The sequence below is a fragment of the Mya arenaria genome, chromosome 2 (assembly GCF_026914265.1).
Source record: "Mya arenaria isolate MELC-2E11 chromosome 2, ASM2691426v1".
In the NCBI taxonomy this organism is placed as follows: domain Eukaryota; kingdom Metazoa; phylum Mollusca; class Bivalvia; order Myida; family Myidae; genus Mya; species Mya arenaria.
In genome coordinates this window covers 8,249,770-8,264,207 of record NC_069123.1, presented here as the reverse complement: position 1 = coordinate 8,264,207, position 14,438 = coordinate 8,249,770, and the positions used below count along the sequence as shown (strand labels likewise).

General features: G+C 32.3%; 1 protein-coding gene across 9 annotated transcripts in view; it reads right to left on the bottom strand.

The window, feature by feature from the left end:
• The window catches only part of LOC128245430 (centromere-associated protein E-like), a 68,196-nt gene that overhangs the window by 25,246 nt on the left and 28,512 nt on the right, over positions 1-14,438 (bottom strand). For 4 of the 9 annotated variants that reach the window (XM_052963571.1, XM_052963597.1, XM_052963605.1 and 1 more), the window contains exons 7-9: positions 7,014-7,112; positions 5,846-5,905; positions 253-306 (exon numbers count right to left, since the gene is read on the bottom strand). In XM_052963571.1, coding sequence (XP_052819531.1) covers positions 253-306; positions 5,846-5,905; positions 7,014-7,112 — 213 coding nt within the window. Of the gene's footprint in view, positions 1-252; positions 307-2,220; positions 2,312-2,387; positions 3,010-5,845; positions 5,906-7,013; positions 7,113-14,438 lie in introns of those variants that run through there. The other 5 variants (XM_052963589.1, XM_052963615.1, XM_052963640.1 and 2 more) reach the window with 3 other exon arrangements.

Here is a 14,438-nt window from a genome sequence, read left to right as displayed (position 1 = left end):
TATGAGTACAGATAAATATACCGACGCTATTTTTAAACTTACTGGGATTTACATGGTAGACAACCGTAGTAAATATCGAATTGGGAAAATGCACAAAAACTGTGAAAGATGCATGTCTCATAAGCGATATGATGCATCAGTTGTTTTGGGCAATTTTCTTTTTCTTTTGCAATTGTATTATCTGGTGTCTGGCCCCTTTAATCAGGTATAATTTACATTTGTCACAAAATTGATATTAATAACGCAACTTACCTTTTCTGATGTACCCATTTTGATGAGCCAGCCTTTTTTCATGTACATCAAATCCTGGAAATAAACAAGAAACCCTTCATTTTTGTTACAATTTCGCCATAATGCCTGTCACACGTGCTGCCATAATAAACCATATTTATATGAATTATTGGTCAATAGATCAATTGTCAACATACAACTTTGGAAAACAATAGGTTCATGTAAATCTGCTTAATGCATGGTAATAACATGCCGATGATAAACATAAAAAACATGCAAAGCTTTCATTGTATCGGCAATTTCAGATTTTTTTTATCGAACATCAGCACACCTTGAATACAATGAAGCCAAAGACATAAATAACATAGATTTAATCAAGCCAAAAACACTTTCAAACAATTATATTAATGAGCCTGTTATATTCATCATTACTGAAGTAATCAGATTCAGAATCTTAACTGACAAGGTGAGAATTTGATTGCAAAAGTATTAAGTTTCCCATATGGCCTTGAACCAGTTATTTAAATGCTTGTCTGGATGTCCTATGTTCAGGGATGTGATTGACCATGTGCATAAAGCTGCAGTGGCAGCTGAAAAGCTGAAACCATTTTCAAACTAAATACTGTTGAGCTAAAAAAGACCTGTACTTGGAAACATGTTTCAAAACTACGCACTAGGTAAAAATTAAGTGCATTGTTGTTAAAGCTTTAAAAATACTTTGAATAATTTATTGAGAATACCTACTTTTTGCAGAGTGGTTTAAGGGGTACGGGACTTACTATACAAGATCTTCACTCAGTTCAATAATACTAATGAAAACTCCAGGGACAAGCCACTGGGTAGCCATAAAAAATAAATATAAATTGCTTGGAGGCGCATAACTATGCAATTGTCTGTGTCAAAGGAAACTTACAGGGACAAGCCACTGGGTAGCCATAAAAAATAAATATAAATTGCTTGGAGGCGCATAACTATGCAATTGTCTGTGTCAAAGGAAACTTACAGGGACAAGCCCAGTAGTCAAAAAAAATTGTATAAACTGTTTGGAGGCACAATTGGCTATTGATTCTTTCAAATTCTGAACAAGAGACATTTGAAAACACACAAACCCCTCAAACAGACCACAGCAATGCATCAGAATAGCTTTATCAATAAATGATCAGATTACTGCCTGGCAAACCATAAAGTGCTTTCCTTATGAACTTCAGAGCATAATATGGATCGATTAAAAAAAAATAACCACATATGAGCATGTCTTTTATAACTCTTGCTATATCTGGTATGAATCGTATATTTGTTATCTACATGAAACTGCTTCTAGAAAAAAAACCCACATGTGATTTGTATAACTCATTTATACATCCCAACGTAGACTCTCATTTTCAACATGGGACTGTACAATATATTTCTGTATCAGGACGCATGCGTAAAATAAATCCTGGTTGTTTATTTTTTAGCTGTACACAACTGTGAAAATCATATTAGGCTTGATCACCTAACAGCTTGTACGATATGGTTTTCGCAGCTGTGTACTTGTTAATATATATCACTGTATTGTATAGATTTCAATGTTAAATAACCTATAATAAAGTAGACCACTTTACCTTAATTTTACATAATAATAAAACAGAACAAGTTAGAGAGCGGACAAAGCTAAAATGGCCAATTTTGACAAATTCAGGGGGCCATAACTCTAGAGTGCCTAAAGCGATTTGGCTGGTTATCGAACTTGACCTAGATATTTCACCAACAAACACTTTCATGAAGTTTGGTGGAAATTGGATGAGAAATGTTCAAGTTAGAGAGCGGACAACATTGTGGAGCCGCCCGCCCGCCTGCCCGCCCGCCATGGGTGTTCCCATAATACGGCCATTGTAAGATGGGCGTATAAAAAAACAACAGAACATATTTATAAGTTTCATACAGCAATGAATGATTAGCATCTGACTTACACACATAAAGTTATTTATTTTACATAAAAAATCTTACCCATAAATTATTCACTGGTATCTGAATTACATATTCTACCTATAAATTATTCACTGGTATCTGAATTACATATTCTATCTTCAGGCTTCGTAACTTAAAGTCATACAATCTAATAAAGGTATAATAGGTATACTTTCAAATAGAGAAACATGATCACTTAAGCAAACCTTTTGTCAACATAGAATCCAAACGATGGTCTTTCAACTTCCTTAAAATTTAATTCTCTTTTGAGTCTAGATCCACTGTCCCTCATTGTACTCAAGAAATATAAATTATATCGAAAAGCAGCGAGAAATTTCAAGTGAAATCCGACATGAATTCTGTCATACTTGCGTCATTCTGATTTTTTTTTCGTTTTCTGCACTTAACCAGCGGATTGTAAACAACTTCCACTGTATTAAAATTTCGCCATATTAAAATGGCAAAATTTAATCGTTACATTAACTTAGATAAATTCCTTTCCTCACACACACGTTCATTTAAACATTTCAGCCAAAGTCTCTAAGGTTGCCCTTAAATAATTAACACACATCAACTTAAAAGTGCTTAAAATGTAAAAGCTTGATAAGTCCACTTAAAAACAATGTTCTTACAAATGTAAAGATAAACAGGACACCGCGCTGATTAACACTAAACACGTGTTCAAAGAATATTTAGCCTGCACCATGTACAAATAGCTCCTTCACTATGATTAAGAAGACCTAAGGGGCGGTTATGATAATTTTTAATCAATTAAAAAAACGTTCACACAATCGCGTAATCGCCAAGCTTCATAGCATTAATGAGGATGAGAATTCCATGTCTTTATACGCCTTTATGAAACTTATACCAAACGTGTCTTTGAAATAGGATAAAATAATGATTGTACATCCGTACACTAAGTTTCATAAGTATTTTATTACATTTCAACAACTTGTTGAGATGAAAACATATCTCTTCATTTTTTTACAAGCAATTTAGTATTCAAAGTTGTTTGGACACATCGCATGTAAATTAAAGAAATCTCAAGTTCGCAGAAGCTCAATGGATAGTAAAATCAAATATAACTCATTAGCATAATTGAACTAATTCCCTCTAAAGTTATAAACTAAAATGTTGCGAGGCACAGAATTATTTTGATGGCCACGGCTTTAATAATACATAACTTAACCAATAACGCTGCCAGGGTAATCGTAATTCAAGCTAAAATGCCCATCTTTATCATTAAAATGGGATTTAGGGTCTTAATAAAGAGAATTCTTGTCTGTAAGTTTAATCATGATGTTTGTAAATATCACTTGTTATCTCCTCAGGTTCAGTAATTAGCGCATATATATAGCATATCAGTGCCAAAAGAGTTATTTCCCTTTATGTATATTTATATGGGATACAGAATCAATGATATATTTTTTCATATACTGAGAAAATTGCATGCCAGTTTAAACTATTAAAAAGTGATTAAGAGTTAAAAGTATAAGCATGTATAATGAACATACAAAGGTATATATTTGAAAGAGATACAGATTAGTATAGAAATATGCCTTAAATATGACTAAAAAAAGACACCTAAATCATACTTAGAGGACAACATTATATTTTGTCTAATTTTAAGGCAGTATTTCTCAAGTCTTCCAATACATTTAATTCGCACTTAGCAGTCAGAAATTATTAATTTAATCAGGTGAATAGGTGGATATAAACAGCGGCTGGTCCAGTTATACAACTGGGTAGTTTGCACAATATTATGTAGACCACTAAAAATCTTAAAGATTGTTAGTATGTTCTTACACAAATAAATAGTTATGCGACTTCAATTCATCAAACAATTTCTTTTTTTAAGTACATACTATCAATCTTAAACCATTACGTCAGTTATATAATGCAATCATACAAATATGAAACCATTTCGTGAACACATGTTCTTTTATATTAAATATTATTACCACACAAAATTAAATCAAATAAAACCAGTGCAAAACACACATACAAATGTTCAACTCTTTGATAATGTACAAAATGTGCATACTTTAAATTACCATATTGCCATAAATTAACTGTTGCAAAAAGTAATAAAAAAATACAAATCAATTAAACGATGTCACATTACTTCGCAAAGTATCCAAATTAATCAAATATAAGCATGATACTGAAGTTATAAGCAGTCTATTTTCAAGGACAAACTGTAGTTATTAAATCCCCATAAGAGCACAAAATAATTATGATTTATATTGAAAGCTGCACTCTCACAGAATTGCTGTTTTGACTAGAAAATCAGTGATAAAAGACTGCTGACAAAAGGTCAGATTGCAGTTTTTTATATTAATGTTTGAAAATTGATGTTTTATGGCTAAAAGGAAGGTTTTAAGGAAAATGAAATATACGTCACTTTTTTAAATGATTGAGATCTGTTCTATTGTGAATTATCTTTAAAATGACTGATTTGAAAGAATTGCTACCGAAATCAGCTGATTCTGAGAAAAACAAAAACAAAACAAAATGTCAATAATAAACAGTCAATCTGTGTGAGTGCAGCTTTAAGCCAACTGAAAATGTATTGTACAATTCTAGGCTACTCAGATATAAGAGACATACAACTTAAATGAGACATCAGGAGGTTGAGGAGGAGAAGACTAGAAAAAGGAAGGACAATCTCTGCAGTTATCTCCCTTGGTCAGCTGAAAGTCTTATAATCCATAAGGTGACATGTAGGCAAAACAGCTGGATTTCAGCTATTTACTTAAGCTATAATCTTTGTATAAACATTTTTAGAACATTAATTTAAACACTTATTTACAGTATGCAGTAAAATGATAAACATTTTTCATGAAATTATTTTGTTCTTCAGTTGAAAATTTAAAATTAATTTCATGTGAAAGAAAAATTTATAACTTATTGAATAAGGTCACATGATCTTGAAGTTGATCATCATCACATGATTGATGTGACGAAAGTAATTTTCTCTACAGTGAAGGGAAGTAACTGCGGCATGGAAACTGGAGGATGGAGTGTCAGGGATGTGATTGACCTTAAAAGGGCTGAAACCACGTTCACAATGTTATTTTTGGTGGATTTATTAAGGCCCCTAATGGGGTTTTAAGGGTCAAAAGCCTTGGATGGCTATCCTGACTTCAAATTTGAAGAATACTGGAGTTTTAACACTAGCAACAAAAAAGAAAGAACCCAAAATAAACACTGAATTTTCTTCATCAGCCCCCCCCCCCAAAAGAGTTCTTTGTTTCCACGAACATCTCCAAAATAAAAAGGGTAGGTAGGTAGGCATTACTTTTTTTTTTTCTATTGCTTATGTGTTTTTTGAGAACCGGGATTCTGTACCAAACCAACCAGGGTACCATAGTATATAACTCAAAATTTTGAATATAAAATGGTCAAATTTTAACATGTTCACACAAAAAATGGAATATTTTTTAGGGAATGACAAAAAAAAAATCCACATTAATCAAAGAAAAGCGTGGGGTCTGGAGTTAAAAATAGGGTCGTTCTGGTTTGATTTTTTTTTTTTTTTTTTTTTAAAGCGTAAGATTTTTTTTTAGTTTTTTTAGCCCCTGAAGCCAATCTGCGAATCCACTGACAAAACACATCCAAGAAAGTGCATGCGGGTGAGAGAGGGACGGTGCGGGCGGCTTACCTGGTCTCGGTCGGGGGATTCGAGGGTTAGCCTATTGTGGGCGGGGTGTTCAGATGAGCTCTGTCAATCACGAGCACACAGTATAACACGTCAATAGCTTACGTTAGCATTTAAGGGGATTAGCACAACACACGAAAACTGCTTCTGAATAATTATGTAGTTTTTTTACTTAAATAATTATTATAATCTAAGAAGCAGTTTTCATTCAACAGAGTTAGCAATCTTTCATTAATGTAAGGTAAATGTAAAATGCAAAATGTGAATAAAATGTTATTAACAGTTTGTTAGTTACCAAAACTGCCAGGGAAAGGAAAAATTTAATTATCTAATTAATGAGATCATTTAATGTTTATTATGCATAAACTAATATTATTGACAATTAAGCGAAAAATTATCTTACAAATGAAAATTATTATTGATGGCAAAAAAAATTAAAAAATTCTTGTTAATAATTTAGTAAAATAGTAAAATGCTGTTTTTGTTATTTTCATGTCATAATTAAACAAAACAAATCATTCAAACAGCTTTCCCTTCCAGAACACAAAAATATAAAATATTACCAAGTATCTCTGTATTTCAAATATGCAAATATATAATACGGTATATTACATTGCTAAAATAATCCCATCTACTTTTTAAACGAGCCATGAATTTATAATAAGCAGGGTATGAAATTGCAAAGAAAATCAGGGGAATAAAACAACTATAAGCAGATATTTTTGCAACTAAATACGAGAACGATGTAAATAAATGTTACAGCTAAGATTGAACATCAAAGAATTTTTAATCAAATAGCTAAATGTTTTGCATTATGGCTTATCAGTTGATATTTAAAATATTCATAACAATTCTCCCATTTATCAGTGCAAACAAAAATATGCCAGGATAATCTTAATTTGAGTGCCAAACTTTATCATTTTCAGTGGAAACAAAAAAGGTCTGAACGATCTGAACGATTTTGGACTTTTTAAATTCCAACCATTTGAAGCGTTGGAATGCAATATTATTGAAATCTATTAATCCAATGAACATTTTTTCTCAATTTTGATGTACAGCAAATCAATAATATACTGACTTATGCCAAAATAAACTTGAAAGCAAAATAAAGGTGTGGAAATTAAATAAAAGCATTTAAAACCTCTTCTGTCATTCCCACATGTGTACGTACCTCAAACTTCGTCCCAGGGGTGGCACCAGAGGTTCGGGTGGGGCTAGGAGGGGGTGGGGTTGACCTTGGCACCGACTGCAACTCGCTAGACTTCGCCATCTGTAAAAAGAAGGTGGGAGTTATGTGAAAGGAAAATAATTTACATGGCTATTATAAATAATTGTGGGCTTATCAGCACAAGACTGTAACTCCATCAAAAAATTATGAAATATATGAGTTATTTTAGTGATGGGCTAAGCCCTCAAAATAAAATGTGAACTACTATGAAATTTCAATGAGCTGTTTGTTTAGAACTTTAAACAAGAGGGCCCTGAAGGCCCTGAATCGCTCACCTGATCCAATAAAGATCATCAACAATAACATTCTGATCAAGTTCCATGAACATATGGTCATAAATGTGGCCTCTAGAGTGTTAAAATCCTTTTCTATTATTTGACCTGGTGACCTAGTTTTTGTCCGCACATGACCCAGAGTCAAACTTGGCATAGAGCTAATCAATTTAAACATTCTGACTAAGTTTTATGGACATACAGTCATAAATGTGACCTCTTGATTGCTAACAAGCTTTTCCTATGATTTGACCTAATGACCTAGATTTTGACCGCACATGACCCAGATTTAAACTTGAGCTAGAGATTATTAATATAAACATTCTGACCAACTTTCATAAAGAAACATTTATAAATGTGACCTCTAGAGTGTTAACAAGCTTTTCCTTTAATTTGAACTGGTGACCCTAGTTTTTTGACTGCACATGACCCAGATTCGAACTTGGCCTTGAGGTAATCAATATAAACATTCTGACCAAGATTCCCGATGATACAGTCATAAATGTGACCTCTAGAGTGCTAACAAGCTTTTCCTATGATTTGACCTTATGACCTAGTTTTTTACCACACATGACCTAGTTTTAAACTTGACTAAGAGATAATTAATGTAAACATTCTGACCAACTTTCATGAAGAAACCTTTATAAATGTGACCTCTACTGTTAACAAGCTTTTCCTTTAATTTGACCTGGTGACCTAGTTTTTGACTGTACATGACCCAGATTCGACGTTGGCCTAGAGGTAATCAATATAAACATTCTGACCAAGATTCACGATGATACAGTCATGAATGTGACCTCTAGAGTGCTAACAAGCTTTTCCTATGATTTGACCTTATGACCTAGTTATTGACCGCACATGACCTAGTTTTAAACTTGACTTAGAGATAATTAATGTAAACATTCTGACCAACTTTCATGAAAAAACCTTTATAAATGTGACCTCTAGTGTAAACAAGCTTTTCCTTTAATTTGACCTGGTGACCTAGTTTTTAGACTGCACATGACCATGATTCGACCTTGGCCTAGAGGTAATCAATATAAACATTCTGACCAAGATTCACGATGATACAGTCATAAATGTGACCTCTAGAGTGCTAACAAGCTTTTCCTATGATTTGACCTTATGACCTAGTTTTTGACCGCACATGACCTAGTTTTAAACTTGACTTTGAGATTATTTATATAAACATTTTGACCAACTTTCATAAAGAAACATTTATAAATGTGACCTCTAGAGTGTTAACAAGCTTTTCCTTTAATTTGACCTGGTGACCTAGTTTTTGACCGAACATGACCCAGATTCGAACTTGGCTTAGAGCTAATTTATATAAACTTTCTGACTAAGTTTCATGAAAATACAGTCATAAATGTGACCTCTAGAGTGCTAACAAGCGTTTCCTATGATTTGACCTGGTGACCTAGTTTTTGACCGCACATGACCCAGATTTTAACTTGACTTAAATATTATTAATATAAACATTCGAACTAACTTTCATGAAGATACAGTCATAAATGAGACCTCTAGAGTGCTAACAAGATTTTCCTTCAATTTGACCTGGTGACCTAGTTTTTGACCACACATGACACAGAATTGAACTTGACCTAGAGAGTATTAATATTAACATTCTGACCAAGTTTCCTGAAGATACAGTCATAAATGTGACCTCTATAGTGTTAACAAGCTTTTCCTTTAATTTGACCTGGTGACCTAGTTTTTAACCCCAGATGACCCAATATCGAACTCATCCAAGATTTTATTGAGGGTAACATTCTGACCAAGTTTCCTTAAGAAAGTGCCCAAATTATGACCTCTAGAGTGTTAACAGTCAAATTGTTGACGACGGACGACGACGACGGACAACGGACACAGGGCGATCACAATAGCTCACCTTGAGCACCCATGAGCACTTTGTGGTCAGGTGAGCTAAAAAAGTTAAAAACGTTGTTTACATCATAGTTGTTAACTTTTATTTTCTTATTTCTCAAGAACTGATTGATGTGCACATTAGTGACTTACAGCATTTCTCACGAGCTTCATTGCAAAACTGAAACCAGTTTTATTTTCTTACTTAAATAAATAGCTTACATATCACAGCATACATGATTTTAAACTCTTAACTAAGCAAAATTTAAGCACTTTACATTTGTGTTTTAAAAACAAAATCAGTTCTAAATAGATAAGTCCTTTTCTGATATTTTCCAGAAATAAATCTTGTGCACATTTTATATAGAATTAAAAACCACTTCTTAACTTACAGTTGTATTAAGAGAAAGGTTTAAATTACATCCACAATTGTCCAAAACAACATCTGATACAATTATTTCACAAGACACAGTAAAAATGGAAGGCTAAAGTTACGTGAAATTTTACTAGATGTTCATAAATTAAACATTTAACAAAGACAAAATTATTCATCATTTCATGAACAAGAGTGTGACAGTTGCTGCTTCACTCGGTTAATATTTTATGGCTGACTGTATCATTTTCACTTTTGGCTTATATTCATTAAGGTATAACATTAAAAATTACAAAAGGATTTCTGCTTATGTAATAAATGATGAAACAAGAGACACAGGAAGAAAAGACATATTATAACAAGGTCAATATATATTAAAGGCGGAATGAATATGACTTTTCAAATTTGGATGCATATTTGCAATGATATTATGTAATTCATAATGCAGCAAAGTGTGAATGAAATGATGTCATGAGGAAGATGATGATGATGATGATGATGATGATGATGATGATGATGATGATGAAGATGATTATGATGATGATGATGACAAAGATGATGATGATGGTGATGATGATGATGATGGTGGTGGTGGTGGTGGTGGTGGTGGTGGTGGTGGTGGTGGTGATGATGATGATGATGATGATGATGATGATGATGATGATGATGATGATGATGATGATGATGAAGATTTCTGTGATAATGGTGGTGGTACAGTAACCATGTTAATTGCTGGTTATTATGATGATGAACAAGATGCTTGAATTGGACCTGCAGGGACATGGATTTAGATCAACAGATAAATCATGTTTTATTCTGCCATTATTGCATGTCCTTTATAATAATATAAACCACATTTTTCAAAAAAAATAACACGAGGAACATATTAAATTTAATAGCATGAGACAGCACAGGTGCTTGAAACCTTTTTTGATAAATATGATTTAAAAGTATCAATATATAGCATTAAGTAAGATAAAACGTGAGGAACCTAGATTTTTACTGATATTGACAGAGCGCTTAGCGGATTTACAGACAATGCAAAATCAAAGAGATAGAGTCATCACTCATAGCAGGATATAAAACATTAGGCATTGAGGACAATTTGGAATCCTTCGTCGGGTTAAAGGGCCTTCTTGATAAAATATATGATTCATCATACCATATTATGTCTTGAATGACAAACATTTCTGCAACATACTTTAAGATTGTTGATGATTTATGATAAAATTATGAATGAATTGTAACCTATTTTGATTGATGAAAGAATTTCGTAAGAGCGTCGTTTTAACTTTATGCAAGCGTCAAACATATTTTTCAGTTCATTTGTGTTGTTTTTTTCAAATTGCAAATATATTTCAAATTGAGAAAACAGTGAATATCTGTTTTCCCCAAGTTCAAATATAATACATTAAAAATAGAACAGTACCAAAGCAACATATTTTTATCTACGAAACCAGCCTCTGTTTTTTAACACTTTTTTAATTAAACTTTTATTTTCAAAAATTGAGGTTGTGTTTGCCTCTCCCAAAAAGGTCTCGGGTTTGATCGTTATCTGTGGTACTTTCTCATGGCCTGATTATGAAAATTGAAGTTTTGTGGCTAAGAAAGTTTTTTTTCGGCATAAAACATAAATTTTCGAACCAAACTATGTTAAACTGCAATCTGATCCTTTGTCAGCAGTCTTATATCACTGGTTCTCAGATATTTAAGCAAACATATAAAATAAAATGTTGCAATCATTTTACAACAACACACATGTAAAAATGCCCGTACCTTCCTGACGGCGCGGTTTTTCCAGATGTACAGGTCCACGTACAAGTCCAGATGCTGGAGTAGGTACATGTACTCCCCCGTCGAAACCATTGTTTAAATTTGATAATTTCTTATCAAAATATTTTCAAAAATCCTAAATTACTTCCAACTGATAAATATTGATAATTTTCGACTCATCAAAGTTGTCTTAAATTTGCCACTTCATGTTTGCCATCAAACTCTTTTTCATCTTCAATAGTTCTTTAATTTATTCACTTGATAGTAATAATAATCTGTTGCTTCATATATGTCATTATGGTATTTTTTCTCCAAAGAAGTCAACGAAAAGATAATTGTTTGCTTTAATAATAAATAATTTTGAACTACTGATTCTTTTATCAGAGTGAATCACTGATATTCGCAAACACAAATGTCAGTTGAACTGTTCTATATTCTTTGCTACCATCATTTTACATCACTTTCCATTATCTGCCCTGAAACCTACATTGTCAGAGGACTTTTGAAAAGCAAGGCAAAACACATATAATTATCAAAATGCTAACGTGTGATTTGATCCAAATTTCAGGCCAAATGATTATAAACCACAAGCAAATAAAGCTGAGTCTAGCTATACATTTTCAAAAGAAAACTTAAATGAACTTAAAAGAAAAATTCATTATCACAAAAAAATACCAAACACAGAATTATCATTTCTCAATTACCCCTGAAAATGACTGCTTCAAAGACTTGAACATGTTTAACACTTTGATAGCAAAGAAAGTTTATCTCCTCCTTAACCCAATAACAATCCCCATATCACCTTTTTCTATACCCCACAAGACCAAATATCAATTATTCAGATATTGGGATCTGACCACTGATTTGTCTTAGAGACCTTAAACCACTAACAGATCATGAATTTCAGATTATCTCAAAATCAAATTTCCATATTATTCACCCAGCCTGAGAAATCAACCACAACTGACAAATGCACAGAATTCAATGACCACCTTTGAAAACAAATTGAGATAAACACTTAAGTTATTCAACCAAAGTTAATAATATATAGATGAAAGCTTATAACTTGTTAATTCATCACATTTAAGGCTACAAAGTGAACTTGGTCAGATCCAGGCTTGGATTAAAATTAAATATTAAAAATAAAATATTAAATTACCCGGGCCCTACAAAAATATTACACTAAATAAAACTAAAAATCATTTAAACTTTTTATGGTGAACTATAATTCTATAACCAGTATTCCTTATATGTCGATAATACAAAAATATCTTACAATAATTCTATGATTCAAAACCAAACACATGAAAAATGCCTCCTGTCTAAACTCCTGTCAGTGATGATAAAAGCAAAGCATTTAAATCTCAAAATCTCCCCAGGATCACAAAAATAATATCCATAGTTGCTATGCACAGTTTTAAGAGTGAAAAAATCTCAAAACAAAACAAAAATCTTATTTCATGTTCTGCTGAATTACAGGCAAAAATCTTATCGAATTGTATTTCTTTTGATGTAGAAAAACTATTGTTAAATTTAAATCCACTCAATTAATTAATGTTACGAACAAATTCTGTGTCTGACGAAAATGCATGAAATTTAGAAATAATAATCTCAGATTCTATGTTATAATGTTTTTATAAAAAAAGCCATATCATCAGTTTCAAATTATTTGGTCGCAATTAGATGTGTTTGAAAGCATTCAGAAAAATTCCTATCTTCAAACATTATCCGCATTGACACCACTCTTGAAATGTTTGAGAAAGATAAAAATTTGTTTGGAAAAGTTTACCTTAAATGGATTCTCTTTAAACAGCATTGTTGAAAGATAAATAAATGACCATAGTTCTAAAGGTTATATATATCAGTAAAATATTTTATTTTAAACGGTAAAAAGACTTCACAAACATCTGAAAATGATTTTTCAAGGACTTTTCACTTTTTAAACTAATGAGCCAGTTATCGAACACTTGCTGCTTTTTGTTAAGTGACAGTTTTAAAGCAATTTGACATCATTCAAATTCAAAAACCATTAAAACTACTCTTATATGTAAAGAATGCTTCCAAAATGAATTGGTAAGGGAATTTCTCATGATGGTTCATCAACTACTTATTAATAATGTAAAAATTTAAGCCATATTTTACACAAAAAATCAGTTTCATATACTTTAGCTATCAAGTATTTAATTACAATTAAGAGCATAACTAGAGCTATCACTGAATGTGATTAATACCCCCGAACACCGCCTTTCATTATGATTTATCGATCATTGTATTAAGTTTTATGAAATTCCATCTAGTAGTTTTCAAGTTACTGTGCGGACAAAAGTTTGACCAAAAAAAAAGTTTGACAAAAAAAACACAGAAAAAGGCAATAACTCTGTAATTGGCTGAAATAGAATTGCGGTTCCTGTACACTGCACTTCCTCTCATTATGATCTATCACTGTATGAAGTTTTATTAAATTCCATCCAATAGTTTTCAAGTAATGCTCCGGACAAGAAAAAGTAACAAAGAGCAGTAACTCTGTGATTGGCTGAAATAGAATTGCAGTTCCTGTACACTGCACTTTCTCTCATTATGATCTATCACTGTATGAAGTTTTATTTAATTCCATCCAATAGTTTCAAGTTATGCTCCGGGTAAGAAAAAGTAACAAAGGGCAGTAAATCTGTAATTGGCTGAAATAAAATTGCGGTTCCTGTACACTGCACTTTCTCTCATTATGATCTATCACTGTATGAAGTTTTATTAAATTCCATCCAATAGTTTTCAAGTTATGCTCCGGACACGAAAAAGTAACAAAGGGCAGTAACTCTGTAATTGGCTGAAATAGAATTGCAGTTTCTGTACACTGCACTTCCTCTCATTATGATCTATCACTGTATGAAGTTTTATTAAATTCCATCCGACTTCGTTTGTCGGGGGTATAAACACGAAAAACAGAGTTAATCAGTTATGGACCTTGCTATATGTCTGTATTATAATTGTCTCTTGCAACATATGTATCAAGTTTCATTTGAATTAATAATATTCAACAGTTTTTTTTAGTTATGGTGAAGTAAATGTTTTTGAATGCCAACAACA